The 20,162-nt window shown below is 42.8% G+C and overlaps 1 protein-coding gene across 1 annotated transcript in view; it reads left to right on the top strand.

Moving 5' to 3' along the window:
* The first annotated feature begins 4,036 nt into the window (after positions 1 to 4,036).
* The window catches only part of LOC108437882 (guanine nucleotide-binding protein G(o) subunit alpha-like), a 31,234-nt gene continuing 15,108 nt past the window's right edge, over positions 4,037 to 20,162 (top strand). The window contains exons 1-6 of the mRNA XM_037544973.1: positions 4,037 to 4,239; positions 4,337 to 4,481; positions 6,956 to 7,047; positions 10,699 to 10,791; positions 13,077 to 13,237; positions 19,237 to 19,365. Coding sequence (XP_037400870.1) covers positions 4,207 to 4,239; positions 4,337 to 4,481; positions 6,956 to 7,047; positions 10,699 to 10,791; positions 13,077 to 13,237; positions 19,237 to 19,365 — 653 coding nt within the window. The 5' untranslated portion in view covers positions 4,037 to 4,206. The remainder of the gene's footprint in view (positions 4,240 to 4,336; positions 4,482 to 6,955; positions 7,048 to 10,698; positions 10,792 to 13,076; positions 13,238 to 19,236; positions 19,366 to 20,162) is intronic.

Here is a 20,162-nt window from a genome sequence, read left to right as displayed (position 1 = left end):
GTAGAACTATAAAGTGCTCCTGTCTGGTCAGCGGGGCTGATAAAGCAGACAAGGAGTGTAGATAGAGGTGATTTTTAGTTATGGATTATTGGTAAAAGCAGATGGTTCCTCAAGGAAAATGGAAACAATTCTTGGTTTGTCTCCAGCACAGAAGTCATTGTGCTTGAAAATGAACCATCTAAAATGGATTTAATCTTCCTATTAATTTTTAGGTCAATTTGACCCCATTCAGTGTTTTACACACACACACACACACACACACACACACACACACACACACACACACACACACATTTTCTGAGCCGCTTATCCTTCTGGGTCGCAAGGGATGCTGGAGCCCAGCGGCCTTAGGGCAGAAGGCAGGATCAATGCTAAATGTCTCTAAAAAAATCGACATCGCTTCATATTTAATGACTTTTCTTAGCTTAATAGGGACAACGGGGTAAATATAAAACGATATATAGCCTTCAATAAAAACCAAGCTTCTCTGCTCTGCTTCAGGGCCCTAACCGTAGATATACAGACCTAGATGCTGCGTTGTACGTTGTTCTCTATCGGAGGCGAAACGTCTGCGCGTCCGAAATGTTGGAGAAGTCAAGATCCGCTAGTGAACAAATTCACTCGTGTTGAGAGACACAATCAAATCCATCAACGTGAATCGACACATTTACATTGCAGTTCTTATGTTACTGCACCTAAATGAATCGTGTAAATTTAGGTGTGTTTAAAAGTTCCCGTTTCACCTTAAACAGCGCAGCAGTCACTCTCTGGTACTGTGAGGAGCAAAGTGGCTTCTGGAAAGAAAAGGACAGTTGTTGTTGTTGTTGCTGTTATTAATGAATCTGTGTTGCGTAGAGTAAACTGTGTCCAGGAACGGTGGACTACTAGTGTAAAAAGTGGTTAGAAGCGTCTACCATCCTCGTGTATTGCGTAGTGCCGAATTAGACCGTTTGCGTTTCATGTTGGAATAGCACTTGCTGCCTGTTCAAAATAAAAGAGCATTCGCCTGTATGTGACCACCTCTACATCGACGCCACAGTGGTGTCAGAAGTGGAATATGAAAGAACTCAAGAACCGGGAGAAGGGAAGTAAAGCAGTAACGCAAAAGGATCAACAACTGCTACAGCAGCGTGTGTAGAAACTGTTCGCTCCCTAACAATAACTTTAAAAGCCTTATCTTTGCAATAACTCCTGCAATGCGTGGTGCCTGGACGGTCTGTGAGCTGCAAAATGCATTGGGCAGAAGTGTGAGGTGATTAAATCCAAAGGCCTCCCAGTAAGTAAACTTTATCTGCATCTTTGTTGTTCCTAATAAAATCTAAGTAAATTCTACTCAGTGTATCACAGCTAATTTTATTCAACCAAAACAGTGTAAAATATAATTAATAAATCATTTTAATTTGTTGAATTCATCTCACATAGTCTATTTTATTATGTAATGACCACTACTAGTTATTTACTATATATTAATGACTCCCAGTCCCACTTTTTACAGTGCATGATTTTAAATAGACTGGACGGAAAGATGATGGGACACATAGAGGGCCATATTTAGGACCAAACTCCTTGCCTACACTGATCTTACTCATAAGAACACATTAAGACAGAATGATCTGGAGTGCTAAACAAAGACATTGCCTATGGTGGTGAAAAATGACCTGGGAGAAAGAAATGCAACCTTGCCAGGGATACTGACAGAGTCTTTTTGAATGCGTCACTGTGGTAGATTATGTAAATGAGTTATTCAGGTGATCTGTGAGGTCAGGCCACACTCTGCTGAAAGTGTGCTGATCAACCTCGGTTGATGAAGACTGCAATCCCAGGATTGGCCACTGGAGGTCACCATGCCTCTAAAAACAAATGAGGTATCGATTCATCCAAGGTTTCTTATTTATGGTCGTGTCTGTAGGTGATATAACTGATTAATTTCCTCACACTGACGAGTGTCTTTGCTTTAATGTGGGATGTAAGGATCACAGGTTAAAGCTTTAAAAGTGGGGGGCAGTCGTGGGCTGGAGGTTAGGGAACCGGCCCTGTGACCAGAAGGTCGCTGGTTCGATCCCCAGAGCCGACAGTACATGACTGAGGTGTCCTTGAGCAAGACACCTAACCCCCAACTGCTCAGTGGGCGCTGTGGATAGGGCTGCCCACCACCCCCTAGTGTGCATCTTCACTAGTGTGTATGTGGTGTTTCACTGCACGGATGGGTTAAGTGCAGAGGTGAAATTTCCCTGTTGTGGGACTAATAAGGGTCTCTTAATCTGCTCATGAACCTGTGTGTGTGCACTCACTCACCCACTTTCAGGAGATGGGTTAAAGGGGAACCCCAACTTTGCTAAACTAAATGGTTAAGATGTAAACAATGGCAGTCAGAGTGGTTTGATGTGAAATGCACTGAAACACACCAAGTCAGAATAGTTCACAGTGGTGGTGACAGGACATCCCAAGTGTTTAATGTATATGAAAAACCCCTCACAAAAAATATGCATATATTACATGAATACAGGTTACAGATGTTTCATGATGCTTGAGACACTGTTTCAAAATTTAAGAGCTTTAAGGTTCGGACTAAAATGCATGAGACAAAATAGCAACCAAAGAAAACGTCACCACTCTTTAAGCATTATCAGCACTTTGCATGAAAACTCAGAAGCCGTGTAAGTTTACTGGTCATTATAGACAGTAAATAAATTGGCTGCATTTGAGTGGCAGACATTGTGACGCCTGGTTCCTATCACCACCGCTGTGAAGAAATCTGAGTCAGCATGTTTCTCTATAATGAGCCATTTCACATCAGACCACTCTGAATGACTTTGTTTACCACTGATTTATGGAGAACATTTTCAACAGAGTTTCTACTACGTCTGCAAAGAGCATGTGCTAAGACTACCACCAGCCAACTGTATCAGCTCCTTTATTTTAATTACAGCATTCATTTGATGTTTATCGGATCAGAGGTGTTGCTGCAGAGGTCCAGCAGCAGCAAGCTTATCTTTCCTCTCCTCAGTGCTGTCAGACTCTGGTCAGAGCACGTCATTACTGCTAATCTAAGACCTGTTTTTGCCTTTTATACCCTGATGCACTTCAGCGTGTGGACGAGGGGAGCTGCTCCTCTCAGCCCTGTTACTCGCAGAAGGTCCCATCCAGACTCTGGTCTTCCTCTGTCACAGAGAGGAGTTGCCAGGAGCGTCTGCCTTGAGAAAGGCCTGCGTGTTGCATTGTCCCAGTGAATTTCATGTGCCACTGTACATAAAATATACAAGAAAAAATGTTACAATATGTGATTGTCCATAACCTCAACAGCTGTGTTTGTGCCTTTGTCGTTCAGAGCTTTTATCTTCCTTTAACGTCACAAGGCGAGCTTTGTTTTCTTGTTTCATTTATGGCCTCACAACAGAAAATAGTCCTTTATACAGTATTAATCAGTGGTATTTTATATGTTTGTAATTATATTAATGAGTAATTGTTAACATAGTGGTGGCGTTGTGGGTAGCGCTGTTGCCTCACAGCAGGCAGGGCCTGGGTTCGATTCCCCAGCCGGGTGACCGGGGTCCTCTCTGTGTGGAGTCTGCATGTTCTCCCCGTGTCTGCGTGGGTTTCCTCCCACAGTCCAAAGACATGCAGTCAGGCCAACTGGACATGCTAAACTGCCCCTGGGTGTGAGTGAATGTGTCTGTCTGTCTGCCCTGCGATGGACTGTCCAGGGTGTATCCTGTCTTCCTCCAGCACCCAACCCTATATATATATATATATATATATATATATAAAAGCATATAAGCAGCACTGCTGTATCTGATCCACTCATAGCAATGCAACACACACTAACACACCTCCACCACATCAGTGTTACTGCAGTGCTGAGAATGACCCACCACCCAAACAAGTCTGCTCTGTGGGGGTCCATGGGGGTCCTGACCACTGAAGAACAGGGTAACAGAGTATGAGAGAAACAGATGGACTACAGTCTGTAACTGTAGAACTACAGAGTGCAGCTATACAGTAAGTGGAGATAATGATATGCATATATATTAATCTCCTCAGGGTTCGGAAATCAGCTGTAGTCACGTGCCACTGAAACGCACGCAGAATGGCTCGAGCGTGGAGAGCGCAGATCTCCTCAAACCTCAAACCTCAGGTAGCTGTGGACCAGCAAGCACCGCTTCTGGCTATACGAGCTCCGTTCTCGTCATCTTCATCATCTCCACGATGTTTGGGTGTTTCGGACTAACGTCGCTGCAGGTAAAGATTCACACACACCGCGTGGCCTAGCAGTCCGCGGCTACAGCCACAGCTCAGCCGCTCTGAAGATTAAGCCTGTGTTGTCTCCTCTGTGGAGGCCTGCGGGAGGTCACTGCGGCTGTGCCTCCCCTCCAGCGTTTCCGAGGAGGAGAAGAAGGCCTGCGAGCGGAGTGCCAGAATAGACCGAGAGCTGGGGGAACTGGGCAGACACGAGGGGACCGTGGTCAAAATGCTGCTGCTGGGTGAGACTGGACCCTCTTCTATTCCTTTCCTTACGCTTTCAGACATCGAGATGGTTTTCCAGATGGTGGATTGAGAAATACAACCGAGGAGAATCTCAGGACAACCCGTCTACTTTTCACTGGGGACGTTCCTTTAGTGTTCCTGCACTAGGCTGAAGCCTGTAGACAGACGAAGTTCACAAACCCTGTACTGAGTTAAAGTCGAGACCCCCAAGGTAAAATATTCCTCCAGTAAAAGTAGAAGTTCCTCCCTTTAGACCTCCACTTGAGTAAAAGTACTAAAGTATTTCCCTTCAAATGTACTTAAGTATAAAGTAAAAGTACTACAAGAGTAATTCTGGCTCTGATGTCCTGTTATCATTTTTATAACCAGACTGGCTTCATGAACTCATTTCAGGTGAAAGTCCTCCAGCGTCTCTCTTGGTAAACCAGTCTTTTAATAGAACGTCATTAATTAGTGACGCTGACGTCTATTAAAATGATCAGAAGCACAAAACACTGAAGGTAAACAGTTTCCATCAGGGAGAACCGAGTGGCTCTGAAATCACTTTTTACACACAAGCAAAGTTTCAGTTTCAGATTTATTTACAACTTAGTTCCAAGTTTAAGTTGAATAAAAACTGGCTTTAAACTCAGGATCACAGATGAGCTCCTTTACTATGTTGATCTGTAGGCGTCTGTTCATAAACATAAACCAGCCCAAACTCATTTACTATAAAATGAAATGGTGTTTGTAGAAATTCAGAAAAAAGCCGCGTCAGTCTCGACTGCATATGTGGACATATTTCTATATTGAGCTCTATTTACACAAAGTTAGGTTAGTTCATCATTTATGTTGAACAGACTCTCCCAAAGTTTTACGCTGCTGCGCTGACGTTGAACCGCGTGCTGCACTGGGTCGGTATGACCAACAGGTCAAAACCAGCTCAGAACAAAGTGACAGCTGGGCCCTGATTGGTGCTCTGGCTTTGCGCTTCTTTCGTTTTGACATGTGACGTTTTTATACACACAGAAACCAAAAGGAACGACAGATTTCTCAAAATGTAGGAGGAAAAAGTCGGATATTAGACTCTGAAATGTAGTGGAGTGAAAGGAAAAAGTCCAGAACGGAGAAACTTCAGTACAGATACACCAAAAATACTAAAGTACAGAAACCAATTACATTTACTCAGATACTCAGTTACTCAGTTACTCAGTTACTGTCCACCACTGGCCTATAGTCAGTCAATGGGCACACAAGGACATTGGCTGTGGGTTATCGTTCCCCTGAAGCTGAAGCACTCCTGATTCCACTTGTTTACTAAGTTGATGTGCTGTATGAGGTGAGCTCCTGCTGTGTTGCATTAAGATGCCCCTTTTCAGATAAGATTAGAAACCCCTGCCATTGCTTAAAAATCCCAGCGTACACAGCATTTTCCCTTGATGACTACATTAGTCTCAGGGCTCCGTTGTGAATCTTAAAAAGCAAACCACAGACACCAAACACGTTTTGGCTAATTGGCTTGATTTGAGGTGAAGGGGTAATTATGTACATTAGAGTTTTGGTAAACTGCTTAAACTGTCAAGTTGAACTTGGCAGCCATCCCATCTGGACCGAGAGTTTTTTCAGCTGGCTTTTTATGCATTCTGAGCAATTTTATGTAGACAATAGAGGTGAAACACTTTTTCAGACTTTATGTGAATTTCTGTTCAAGTGTAAAGAGATTTTTCAACATTATATAAGAGAAAAAAGGTCTTGCTTGCACAGAGCTCTAATTATTCATGACCTAAATTGGTTAGGTTGAGAAAATTACAGATTTAAAACCAAAAACTGTGAATTACCACATTCTGTGGAAAATGATGGTGTTATAAAAACAATAAAAGAGCACTTGAGCTATAAACACCATAAAAGCAGCAGAGATAAATGACTCAAAATTTATAATTTAGTTTGATATGTTACAATAGTGTCATCATTCAATTCGTTATTTCTATATATGATATATAAGTGCACTGTGTGAGGCTTCAGAATGACGAGAGTTACATTCAGTTGGCCCATTCAGCATGAAATTTTCACAATCGGTGATAAAGGACAAGTTGTTACACCCTAAAAAGGGAATTCCATTGATTCGAGAAGTCTGTGATCTTTGAGATGTAAAGCAGTCGTTCAGAGTGGGTGGATTTCTTTAATTGTAGAGAAACTTATTCATTTAGGTTTTTCAGTGGTGGTGATGGGAACCAGGCGTTGCAGTGTGTACAACTTGAATATAGTCACTTTATTTACCATCCTAAACAACCAATGAACCTGCACTTGTCTTCTGAGTTATGAGTATATGTATCGTTCATAATGGTAAATCTGAAAAAAGTCCATTTTCTATGGGAATTGTTTTGCCCTACGTTCACCTCTCCACCCTGCTTTTGTTTGGCTACCGGTGAGTTTGACTGCCTTAATTTTGGTAAACACTAATCCAACGCTGCTTTGTGTTGAACATGCCTAGGCACTCCAGAGAGTGGCAAAAGCACAATAGTGAAGCAGATGAAGATCATCTATAGCCATGGTTTCACAAAAGAGGAGCTCACAAGCTTCAAGGTACAGTAAACTAATTGTATTGGACTCTCTCACTGTTATTGGGGGTGCTCACCTGCTGTTTTCCATGGGGGCTGCGCATTTCGTCAGCACTATCTGATCAGCTGGCCGAGTGAAACTGCTTTCAGGGAAACCCCAAAACCACCTATGATTCTCCTTGGAATGAGCTTCAAGAGAGTGCCAGATCTTTTGAATGAATCTCACTTTGAAGTGCTTATTCATTTTTCTTCGCTGCTGCTGTTAAAAAAGCAGGAGTAAAGTGATAATATTAAAGAGTTTGGAGTTTGAATAGAGTACCTCCTGCGGTAGAGACCTCTGTTGTATAGGCCCCAGCTAGAACTGTGGTATGCTACAGTGATTTGCAGGCTGTAGAAGCTGAAGGCTACGCAGTCAGTCTTTCAAACCAATTGGCTTATGGAGGCTTCCCATTGCAGTATGGAGGGAGGGAAGGGCTGGGCGCACTTCAGAAGTGGGCCCGGGTTTAGTGTCTATATGTGTGACATATCCATCCATCCATCCATCCATCCATCCATCCATCCATTTTCTAAGCCACTTCTCCGTCAGGGTTGCGGGGGGGTGCTGGAGCCTATCCCAGCAGGATACACCCTGGACAGGTCGAAAGTCCATCGCAGGGCAGACAGACAGACCCAGACAGTCACTCAGACCCAGGGGCAATTTAGCACGTCCAATCGGCCTGACTGCATGTCTTTGCACTGTGGGAGGAAACCGGAGAACCGGAGGAAACCCACACAGACACGGGGAGAACATGCAAACTCCACACAGAGAGGACCCTGGTAGCCCGGCCGGGGAATCGAACCCAGGCCCTCCTCACTGTGAGGCAACAGCGCTACCCACCACGCCACCATGTCGCCTGTATGTGTGACATAGTGCTGCTTAAAAGGGCCACAAATGACACTCGAGACTTTGCAGTCAATGAATGCTGTTAGACTGGATGTCCTCAGATCACACAGGTCCTTGCAGAATTATAGTAAAGCCTGTCCCTGTTTTTGCTGAATTGCTTGATTGCAGTGATCTGGTTAGGTTTCATGCCCATATGTTGAGGATGGGCACTGGCGAGCGATGTTTGTTTATTTGAGCTGTGTGTCTGTCGTCAGTTGCAAACTACTGAGTATTGACAGCTAAGAAGGAAGATGGATGGTCAGCCAATTGGGCCTTTAGACGCAGCCAAGCCTTTAGATTTGTGTATGTGAAGAACAAAAGACAGTTAAATTATAAATCACAATTATTAACATGATTGTGAGAGGCCTGCATAAAGTGTAGAGTCAGAAATACTTACGGTTCTCTGAACAGGTGAGGCCCGTCTTGGGTTCCTACCAAGTAGCACAGTCCTAAAATGCTCTTCCATGAACCGCACAGCAGGCTTGAATGTTTTTAAATGAAGTACTACATTAATACTGCAATGAATATGTATATTTTTATACATGCATATTGAGTATTTTACAGTGACTTTACACAAAACGTTGAATTTTTTTTCATTTTAGCCCAAGACATCCTTTTTGTTATTTAAATTTTTTTAATATATAAAAAGTAAACTGAATATTTTAGTGTAGCATGATTTTAAGAGCATGTGTAATGTATTCTGCTATAATACAGACAAAAATGAACTTATTCTGACTACTTTTAGAATCCTTTTACAGTAAATTTCAGAAAGACATTGGAAATCTTTGGAAATTATCGGAATTTTTTTTAAATTCACACCATTACTTGCTGTTACTGGTTGTCAGTATTCTTCATGTAATTATTCAATTTCTTGAAATAATGTCCATCAATTCATTTATTGCTTTAGTCCTCTGCTGCTCCCGTAATCCCCCGTCACATTTCCCTTTCCCTCACAAACGAACCCACTGCTGAAGAGCTTTGTTTGTGATGAGATTCCAGGCAGTAAAATGTGCGATATCGGGAATGATGTCTGTATTTTTACTCCATACGATTTGAGTCCTGGATTTCACAGGTTTGCTCGGAGTTGGTGCCACGTTCATAGAGCCATAAGAGCCATAATTACTATAGCAACACAGGATCTGATTGTAAATGTAGACTGATCCAGGCGTATGTATTAGTAGAGTACTTTACGTTTTAAATCAAACTTGATCTTATTTTCTTTCGTTAACCAGTGTGAATGACCAGTGCATGAAGGCTGCTGTATAAATAAACCTGCAGTGCCTTTAAACAGTTGCTGCAGTTTTGTATTAGATGGTCCGTCTGTTTATTTTACTCATCGTTATTGCTGTTGTATAAATCTAAGTGGACACATTATTAAGTGTTCCAGTAACTACAAACAGCACTGTGTGAAAGTCTCAGGCACCCAGGACACATTTTCAAAATCTATTTATTTGTGTTATTTGTGTTTATTTGCTGAGAAAAGTGTTAATATCTGCGTAAACATATATATATAGATAGATAGATAGATAGATAGATAGATAGAGAGAGAGAGAGAGAGAGAGAGAGAGAGAGAGAGAGAGAGAGAGAGAGAGAGAGAGAGAGAGAGAGAGAGAGAGAGAGAGAGAGAGAGAGAGAGAGAGAGAGAGAGAGAGAGAGAGAGAGAGAGAGAGAGAGAGAGAGAGAGAGAGAGAGAGAGAGAGAGAGACAGAGAGACACACACAAGGTGGCACGGTGGCGTGGTGGGTAGCGCTGTCGCCTCACAGTGAGGAGGGCCTGGGTTCAATTCCCCGGCCGGGTGATCAGGGTCCTCTCTGTGTGGAGTTTGCATGTTCTCCCCGTGTCTGCGTGGGGTTCCTCCGGGTTCTCCGGTTTCCTCCCACAGTCCAAAAGACATGCAGTCAGGCCAATTGGACGTGCTAAACTGCCTCTGGGTGTGAGTGACTGTCTGTGTCTGTCTGTCTGCCCTGCGATGGACTGGTGACCTGTCCAGGGTGTATCCTGCCTTCCACCCGAAGACTGCTGGGATAGGCTCCAGCACCCCCCTGCGACCCTGACGGAGAAGCGGCTTAGAAAATGGATGGATATTACACACACACACTCACTCACACAGGCCATTTTATTAGGTACTGTTGAGTTGCTTGTTAGCACAGATAGCTAATCACACGGCCACAGCTCACTGCATTTGGGCATGTAGAGGTGGTCAAGACAACCTGCTGAAGTGCAGGCCGAGCATCAGAATGGGGAAGAAAGGGGATTTAAGGGGCTTTGAACGTGGCGTGGTTGTTGGTGCCAGACGGGCTGGTCTGAGTATTTCAGAAACTGCTGATCTGCTGGGATTTACTAGCAATAATGTACCTAATAAAGTGGCCTGTGTGTGTGTGTGTGTACATATATAAATAATAAACAGTGATGTTCTGGATGTTGGTGTGTGTGTTTACCCATCTCCAAGCCTCTCCTCCTCGAGGAAGTCCAGTATTATATGTAGTTAAAAAGCAGCTCCTGGTTTGACCAATCAGTGCTCAGTAAATTGAGCTCATGATGTAATTGATGATATTAACGAGTCTCTGTGGCGGCTGTGAAGGTGTCCAGGAAAAATATGGACCCGAGAAATTCTTGTTACTGTTTATTGTTTTCTGTTTATTTGAATTATGAAAACGACTTTATTCTAATGTATATTGTGATAAACTCACTGAAACTTTCTCTCGGTGCTGTACATTGTGTACATTTCTGTCTGTGTCTAATTTCAATGTGCAGCCTGCTGTACTGGACAATCTCCTGTCTTCTGTGAAGTTTGTTCTGCGTGGTATGGGAGTGTTACGGATCAATCTGGCCAACCGGAAGAACAAGGTGAGATGCAGCGTTCAACAGCTTTGTTTTGTTTGTTTTTAACCTCAAACTGAGGCAGCTGCCCACAGAGCAGTTGGGAACTCAGCTGGAGAAGAGTAGACCAGTCATGCACGGACTCTGTTACGCTGCAATAAAAACACTTGGATTTAATTTGGGAATCTTTCCCAAGGCAGTGTATTGTTTATGCTTCTGCCAGAGCCAGACTTTGAACCCTGGTCTCTAGGATACTGGGCTTTGCTGTTGTCCACTACAGGTCGGTATTTGTGTTGCATAAATCTTCAGTACTGAATAGGAATTTGTTCTTTTTCTACAATGACAGAAATGTTTAGCAAGCTCTTTACCTTCCCCAGTTACCATTTCACTCAGTCAGCATTATAATAATAATAATAATAATAATAATAATAATAATAATAATAATAATAATAATAATAATATAATCTCTGCTATGGACAATAACACTTTAAAACTAAGTCACTTTAAATAACAATAACACTGAGTCACTTAAGTCACTGTAAAATGAATGCTGTCTATATATTTTGTGTATATTTCTCTGTGTTTTGTGTATATTTAATATATTTCTATTTGTTTTTTATATTTTACTTACAGTACTGTGCAAAAGTCTGTAAAAGACACATTTTCAAAATCTTTATTTGTTTAGTTTGTGTTTATTTGCTGAGAAGTGTTAATATTTATATATTAAATAAATAAAATTTATAGAATGTTAATTATGATTTTTTTTATATATATATATATATATATATATATATATATATATATATATATATATATATATAAATAAAATATAATAACTAGTGATGTTCTGGATGTTGGTGTGTGTGTTGACCCATCTCCAAGCCGCTCCTCGAGGAAGTCCAGTATTATATGTAGTTATAAAGCAGCTCCTGGTTTGACCAATCAGTGCTCAGTAAATTGAGCTCATGATGTAATTGATGATATTAACGAGTCTCTGTGGCGGCTGTGATGGTGTCCAGGAAAAATATGGACCTGAGAAATTCTTGTTACTGTTTGTTTTTCTGTTTATTTGAATTATGAATACGACTTTATTCTAATGTATATTGTGATAAACTCACTGCTGAGGTCAGCTGGTTAAAAATGAAAGTTCTTTATATGGCGTCTGTGGAGTGACTATCTGAGCCTCACCACAAGCGTTTCAATGCATAAATGTCCTGACATGTTGTGCAAATGACAAACTTGAAACCTGAAACCTGATGGCCCCTAATGCACACGTTACGTTTGTTTATTAAAGGGAAGTTTTATCTTGCATTATAACGAGAGATTTGTACATGGTGACATAGTATATTGAATATCAGCATCGTTCCCCTATTCCCATATTCTGCTTCCTTACCTCCAGTAAATGGACTTTGTGCCAAATACAGGTTTTTTTTGCTTTTTTAAACAAGGTTGGTAAAGTTAAGAGGTCAGTTGCTGTTTTTCGTGCTGATCCAGCTAATTCACGAGTGAAAGACGCTAAAATGTGCAGCGTGGGGGTGAAGCACACAAACTAATGTGAGGTGTGAAGTGTAACCTGGACGTCTGATGTAGTTAAACAGGTGAAAGAGGAACATCCTTTTGGTCGTTCTCTCATATTCCCACAGCAGCTGGGCTCATCCTGAATCTCCTTACTTTTCTCATTGTAAGCTTTTTTATTACGGTCTTTAAAAGTGAAAAAATCCACACCTTTTATCCTCTTGGGTGTGAACTTCTTATTGCAGGATTCATTAAAAGCTATGTAAAAGTGTCATGAAAGATATTTGCTTTGCTTTTCTGTTATTTGCCACATTTGACCAGCTGTCTTTTCCCTAATCATATTTATTGATGAATATATTTTTATGTATTTCGATTGAAATGCCTGCCTGGTTCAGAGACCTGAATGGTATTGAGTTCACTGCGTGTGCACATCAGTGTAGCAGGTTCTTTAATCACTAGCACCTTATGGCTGAATTGTTCACAAATGTTGGAAAACAAAAAGACGTGTATTTTGCTTGAATGCAACAAATAAAAATAAATAGTTTTTTAACAAAATAATTAAGCAAAATCTAAATGTTAACCTTCGCCCCACCTTTGCGGTACTTTTATCACAAGGCTGCCATATGCAAATGAGCCTTCCAGCCAATACTGCGTTCTTTTTAGCTGCCACATTATTGATTTACCAGTGTTTTTATGGGATATATTGCAAGGCAAAGAGCAATCCGTGTTAAGCAATGTAACCACAGTGCTAATGTACAGAGAGACGTATTGATCATGTTCTCTCCACTTAACCGCAGGCTCATGCACGATCTGTCTTGTCATGTGAAAGCTGTGTTGGAGAGGACCAGGAGCTGTTACCCTTCGTGGCCTATGCTTTCTGCAGCCTGTGGGGGGATCAGGGAGTGCGGGCAGCGGCTGCCAGGGGGCATGAGTTCCAGCTCAATGATTCAGCCCTGTAGTGAGTATCGTCTGGCTCTTTCATGGCCCACACTGTACTGTTCACTAGTGTGAAATGTGCAGAGAGACTCTACGTTGAGGTCTGCCCATCGATACATGTGGGGCTGCCTGTGCTTCAGGCCAGCTGTGTCTCCAGGAAATGACTCCTGTGACATTTACTGAAACGGCTTTAATCGCTGCCTCTTTAAAGTGCGCCGGTGGCGAGTGCCCTGAAAATACAGAAGTGGTTTGTTGAACCATCAAAATAATTGCAGGAAAGAGAGGTTACATGTGACTTGCCGTCGCCTTGCGGATATTGCTGTTACGGTTGAGAGCTGGTTTGGGGTGTGCCGTGCAGTCTGGTGTTCCTAGTCTTGTGTGTAGTTTAGACGACAGCGTTTCGAGTAGAATTTTCCCTTCACTCCAGATCTAGTCGATCGACCAAGACGTTTGATGTCTCGATTTTGCATTGGTGCAAACCATCCGTTGAACTGCCATTAAAATCATTAAAGAAAACCATTTTATAGATCATACAGCAGAAACTGCATAAGCAAGTCTGAGGCTGCAGCCTCAGTATCTAGACTGCTTTCAGCGTCCCTGCGCCACCCCACCAAACCAGCTTCCCCTACTAACCGCTGACACCCCCGCTCATCCGGAGTAAAAGAGGTCAGTTGCTGATATTTTTCATTCCATCCATATTTGAGATGAGCAGCTTTACAAAAAGTAATTGTGATACTGACTTGGAGTGGAACGATCTTTAAAAAGGCTTGACGGAGCTGTTGCTGTGAAATCCTGTGTGGTTGCTAAGGTGTGGCTAGGCCATTGCTGTGTTATCCCAGGTGGTTGCTAAGGTGTTACTTGACTGTTGCTATGGAATCCCAGGTTCAGGTTCCATAGCAGACATAGTACAATAAAACTTACTATGGAAGAATGATTTTTGTCGAGATGTATAATATACTGCTCAAAAAAATAAAGGGAACACTTAAACAACAGAATATAACTCCAAGTAAATCAAACTTCTGTGAAATCAAACTGTCCACTTAGGAAGCAACACTGATTGACCATCAATTTCACAGCTGTTGTGCAAATGGAACAGAAAACAGGTGGAGATTACTGGCAATTGTCAGCGTAGTGTCCAGAGGCTGGAGGCGCTACCAGGAGACAGGCCAGAGCACCAGGAGACGTGGAGGAGGCCGTAGGAGGGCAACGACCCAGCAGCAGGACCGCTACCTCCGCCTTAGTGCAGGGAGGAACAGGAGGAGCTGCCAGAGCCCAGCAGAATGACCTCCAGCAGGCCACAGATGTGCATGTGTCTGCACAAACGGTTAGAAACCGACTCCATGAGGATGGTATGAGGGCCCGACGTCCACAGATGGGGGTTGTACTCACAGCCCAACACCGTGCAGGACGCTTGGTATTTGCCAGAGAACACCAGGATTGGCAAATTCGCCACTGGCGCCCTGTGATCTTCACAGATGAAAGCAGGTTGACACTGAGCACATGTGACAGACGTGACAGAGTCTGGAGACGCTGTGGAGAGCGATCTGCTGCCTGCAACATCCTTCAGCATGACCGGTTTGGCAGTGGTCAGTAATGGTGTTGGGTGGCATTTGTTTGGAGGGCCACACAGCCCTCCATGTGCCCGCCAGATGTAGCCTGACCACCATTAGGTACCGAGATGAGATCCTCAGACCCCTTGTGAGACCATATGCTGGTCCGGTTGGCCCTGGGTTCCTCCTAATGCAGGACAATGCTAGACCTCATGACGCTGGAGTGTGTCAGCAGCTCCTGCAAGATGAAGGCATTGAAGCTATGGACCGGCCCGCCCGTTCCCCAGACCTGAATCCGATTGAGCACATCTGGGACATCATGTCTTGCTCCATCCACCAACACCACGTTGCACCACAGACTGTCCAGGAGTTGGCGGATGCTTTAGTGTGGTGGTTGGTTAGTGTAGTGGGTAACACCTCTGCCTTCTACACTGTTGACTGGGGTTCAATCCCCACCTGGGCAAGCACCCTACACTATACCAATAAGAGTCCTTGGGCAAGACTCCTAACACCACCTTGGCCTACCTGTGTAAAAATGATCAAATTGTAAGTCGCTCTGGATAAAAGCGTCAGCCAAATGCCATAAATGTAAATGTAGTCCAGGTCTGGGAGGAGATCCCTCAGAAGACCATCCGCCACCTCATCAGGAGCTGCCCAGGCGTTGTAGGGAGGTCATACAGGCACGTGGAGGCCACACACAACACTGAGCCTCATTTTGACTTGTTTTAAGGACGTCACATCAAAGTTGGATCAGCCTGTCGTGTGTTTTTCCACTTTAATTTTGTGTGTGACTCCAAATCCAGGCCTCCTGTTTGTGATTTTGTTGTCAGCACATTCAACTTTGTACAGAATAAAGTATTCAATGAGAATTTCATTCATTCAGATCTAGGATGTGTTATTGGAGTGTTCCCTTTATTTTTTTGAGCAGTGTGTATGGATTATTTTAGTATTTTGCTCATTTAAGTGGGTCCCAATGAACAAATATAATTACTAAAAGGAAATTTGGGTGGAGAAAGTTATATGTAGTGATATGTGAAATTGTGATGTTTTTATTTTATATGTTTATTTCGTGTGTGTGTGTGTGTATATGTGTATATATATATATATATATATATATATATATATATATATATGTATATATATATATATATATATATATATATATATATATATATATATATATATATATATTAATACACATTTCTTTTTCTTTAGATATTTATATTTTTTGTATTTAAATTCTATAAGGGGGCTACGCACCTCAGATTTTTCACTCACTCTCTACCTTTTGTAAATGTGATGTGACAATTAACAGGATTTGGTTTTGATTTGAACGTTACAGTCATACTTGCCACTACTGTTTTCCTCTTTTTGTGCAACTTTTCCCATCATTCCTGAAACAAAGCATACTCACATCTGTAAACGGTGTACCTTTTACATTAGCAGGGAACTTTCAGTATTATGAAAATGTATTTTTGACATTATTGGCGTCTACATGATTATTTTACAGTGTCATTATGACATGACATGATCTGTATTGAGCTCGTTTTAATAATGTTTGACCGCAAAAACCCACCGGAGCCCAGGGCACCGTGTCTAACCGCAACACGGCCTGGCTGATTTTCACCCGAACTCTCCTCCCCTCGTTCCTAAATAAACGCATCACACCTGACAGTGAAACCGCGCTGCTGCTCCTCGCTGGCGGAGACTCTCTTAGAGACGCTGACATGAATCTCCATGGTAACAGAGACGTCTCTGATTGGCGGAGTTCACTCTAGGTGTATGTCTTTACAAATAATGAGGAAATGAGACATTTTTTTTTTTTTTTTTTTTTTTTTTTTTTTTTAGTTTAGAGTTGAAATTAGATTGACTTTTGGTATTAAGTGGAAACCTCATAGCTCCTGGTAAGTCTGTGTTGGCTGGTTAAAATATTTATGGCTTAAAATCAAATGGAATTGCTACTTCTGGAACCAGACAGCCGTATAGGCTCTACAGTCCTGCAAAGTTTCTTTCTTTCTTTCCTAAGCCAACTTAAATTCGCTGGTTATTGCTGTCTAGGTAGTGCAAAGGCTTTTTCCTGTGCTTGAATTTAGAGCCTTGTACTGAATTCAGCTGAATTTGTGTCGAGGATGAGCTCAAACTCAGCGGAAATGGCAAGAATCTCCACGTTCCACGCGTTGCCTGCATGTGGTGTGCTATGCGTGGAGGAGTCCAGCTGTCTAAAAGGCCTATTGTGAGCTCTTGGTTTTTAATAAGCTGTGGGCATTTTGGCCTCAGTGGGCCTCCAGTATGATCAGTAGGTCCAGTTGCTGTGTGGGCTACGTTGAGCGCTCTTGAAACTGCTGCCATTATGCAGAGCCCTTCATGTCAAACCACGCCAGGTCCTGTTTGCTGTTGTGACATCACCAGATGCTAATCTTGTTCTTTTCATGCCTGTTTTCAGGGTCGTTTTCTTTCATGGCTGATTTTCCAACCATGGCGCTGTTTTTTTCTTTTGTGTTCTTTTCATATGATTTACTGCAGCAAAGCCATCCTGATGTCTTTGTCATCAAATCCGTCAACTCACAAACGAGACATGCTCAAAATTATTATTATTATTTATTTATTTATTTATTTATTTTTGGAACCTTTTGTTGCTACTCATTTTTTAAAATGTATTATTTTTTTTAGGTTGCATCGAAGGTGTCTGAAGTTGTTTTTTTGTTTTCTGTTACTACCTCCTGAGCAATTCTGATCCAAAGTACCATTAAAAGATGACAGGTTTATCAAACGAATCAGGAAAGGCCTCGTGCTGTTTCTCTGTAGATAACGGAATCTGTGAGCCACAGGTGGACGGCGCAGGTGTTTGACTGACAGATGGCTAATGGCCCTCTTGCCGAAGTCCTATGGCCCTGTCAGCTTGGTGAACGGAACTCAATAAATGCCATTCTTCAGGATTAAGTTTTGACCATGGCTTTCCAAAAGGATGCCCACGAACTCCACATTGCCTAATCTACTCCCACATGCCGAGCTGGATATTGGCTTTGAATGGATTGAATTGTGAGTAATGCTTCTTGGTGGTGACTCTGTTTTGTTTTTGATGGACAGAAAGAACATCTCAACGGCATCATAATCAAAAGCTGCAGGTGTAAATCATTCAAATTCAGCGTTTAGTTGGGATAATGGATAAAAAAGTGCAAGCAGTGGTTATTTAATAATGTTTTCAAAATGATCCTCCTTTAAATTTAGCTTTTCCACCTACATCTCTGCAGTTTTTAGCTTTAAGCCTCATTAAACTCACCTAATTCATCTCATCAGTTAAATAAACATTCACGAGTTGATTTCAGAGGGTTAGGTGGAAATGGCTGATCGCTGCAGAGCTGCTGCTCAGGGATGTTCCTGAGTACTTGAGGTGCCAATATTCTAAAACTAAAATCACTGTTTGAGGGTTTGTGACTCTGCATTATGGGAACCGGCGCGGTTGGAGGGGAGAGTTGGGCCGGCGCGGTTGGAGGGGGAGTTTGGGCCGGCGCGGTTGGAGGGGGAGTTTGGGCCGGCGCGGTTGGAGGGGAGAGTTGGGCGCACGCGGTTGGAGGGGAGAGTTGGGCCGGCGCGGTTGGAGGGGAGAGTTGGGCGCACGCGTTTGGAGGGGAGAGTTGGGCCGGCCCGGTTGGAGGGGGAGTTTGGGCCGGCGCGGTTGGAGGGGAGAGTTGGGCGCACGCGGTTGGAGGGGAGAGTTGGGCCGGCGCGGTTGGAGGGGAGAGTTGGGCCGGCGCGGTTGGAGGGGAGAGTTGGGCCGGCGCGGTTGGAGGGGAGAGTTGGGCCGGCGCGGTTGGAGGGGAGAGTTGGGCCGGCGCGGTTGCTGTTTCTCTAACCCTAATATGGTCTAATGTCACGTAACATTATAAAGGAGGAGACTGTTCTGGTGTGAAAATGAACGGGAAAGCTTGTGATGCTCAGCATGTTGTCTGTCTACAAAGAAGGCTCTGCTCTTCAGACTTGCTGGTTAAGCCGCTAGTAGATAAAGCTTCCCATCAGCTTGGAGGTGAGCACAAGTACAGTAGCTGGAGCAAGCTTGTCATTTTATTTATTTATTTTATTTGTGCTGTTCATTTCTCTGTGTGCGCAAAGTAAAGTATGTTGTCATCAGACTTATTTGCACTCTCAGTGAGCAGTTGGAGTGCATTGGAGGACACTGGGCATCCTGACTGGACACAGCAGAGTGGAAGTGAGTAGGAGGCCTGAGAATGGCAGGACAAATCACACCTTCTGTTGCCTCTTCATCCACTGTTAGCGCAGAATGTTCCAAGCGAGGTTTGTTCTCCAGAGGTGCTAGTTGTCCTCGGCCACCTTGAGTCAATAAAGCTGGTGTAACAAACACCCAGCTTCTTCAAACTAACCGGCACTCGGAGTGCTTTTATAATCTGATCCACTGATTGCGATGGTATTAAATATGCCTTTATTTCCCTGTGATTTGGCTTTGCTTTTGCAGTTTCTTTCAGAACATGGGCAGGATCATCAGCCCAAACTACGTCCCAACTGAGTCAGATGTGTTGAGGGTGCGAGTGAGAACCAGTGGCATCATTGAAACTCAGTTCAGCCACAACAATGCCGTTTACAGGTAAGACGTACCTTTACAGGCAGAAAGCACAGTACCCTGCTTTATCCTTCAAAGACTGTAGTTATAAATAAAATATTTTAGTTTAGCATTTTTTTTTTATTTCAGTAGGTGTGATCAGTGCTGATAACATTTAAATGCTGTTTTATTTCATTATTTAATTATGAATTTATTTCATTCGTTAAAGAACTGAGAGCTGCTGCTCGAATGCTCTAATTCTCCATTTCATTGTGTTTGGATACATGAAGCTAAGGTTCAGTAATGACCCTACCTCAGCTAATCTGCCTTGCCAGATAGTCCTGCTAAACGTCATTTTAGACCAGTTGTGTGGTAGACTGTGGGGCAGAGAGGCAGCGGAGGGGGTTTGTTGATATTGTAAAGGTTGTGGCTGAGCTGCGCTCTAGTTTAGCTCATTTTAACTTGTGGCCTGACCGTCTTAGCCAACCGACAAGCCAGGACACGGGGGGCATCTCCTGGTCCACCTGATGGACCGTCCGGACTTGACTGTAAACATTAACCACGTAGAGCGTCGGAGATTTTTGCAGCTAAATTTGGTTCCGAAAAGTTGGCAAGTCTGAAATTTTTGGTATGTGGTGTATCCGATACAGGAAACTGATGTTATTAATATTTATTTAGTTTTGATGTATTTTAAACTGGACTTTCTAAACAGTCTGAAACACCCAGCAACACACACATTGCAATAAAAGTCATCAGTACTGCTAAAATTGAAAATGATTGCACCGTGCTAATATTACTAATATTATATTAGTATTACTATTAGTATTATTAGCAGTACTAGT

The sequence above is a fragment of the Pygocentrus nattereri genome, chromosome 14 (assembly GCF_015220715.1).
Source record: "Pygocentrus nattereri isolate fPygNat1 chromosome 14, fPygNat1.pri, whole genome shotgun sequence".
NCBI lineage: Eukaryota > Metazoa > Chordata > Actinopteri > Characiformes > Serrasalmidae > Pygocentrus > Pygocentrus nattereri.
Note: the sequence above shows the minus strand (reverse complement) of the source record. Positions and strands in the feature narration are given on the sequence as shown.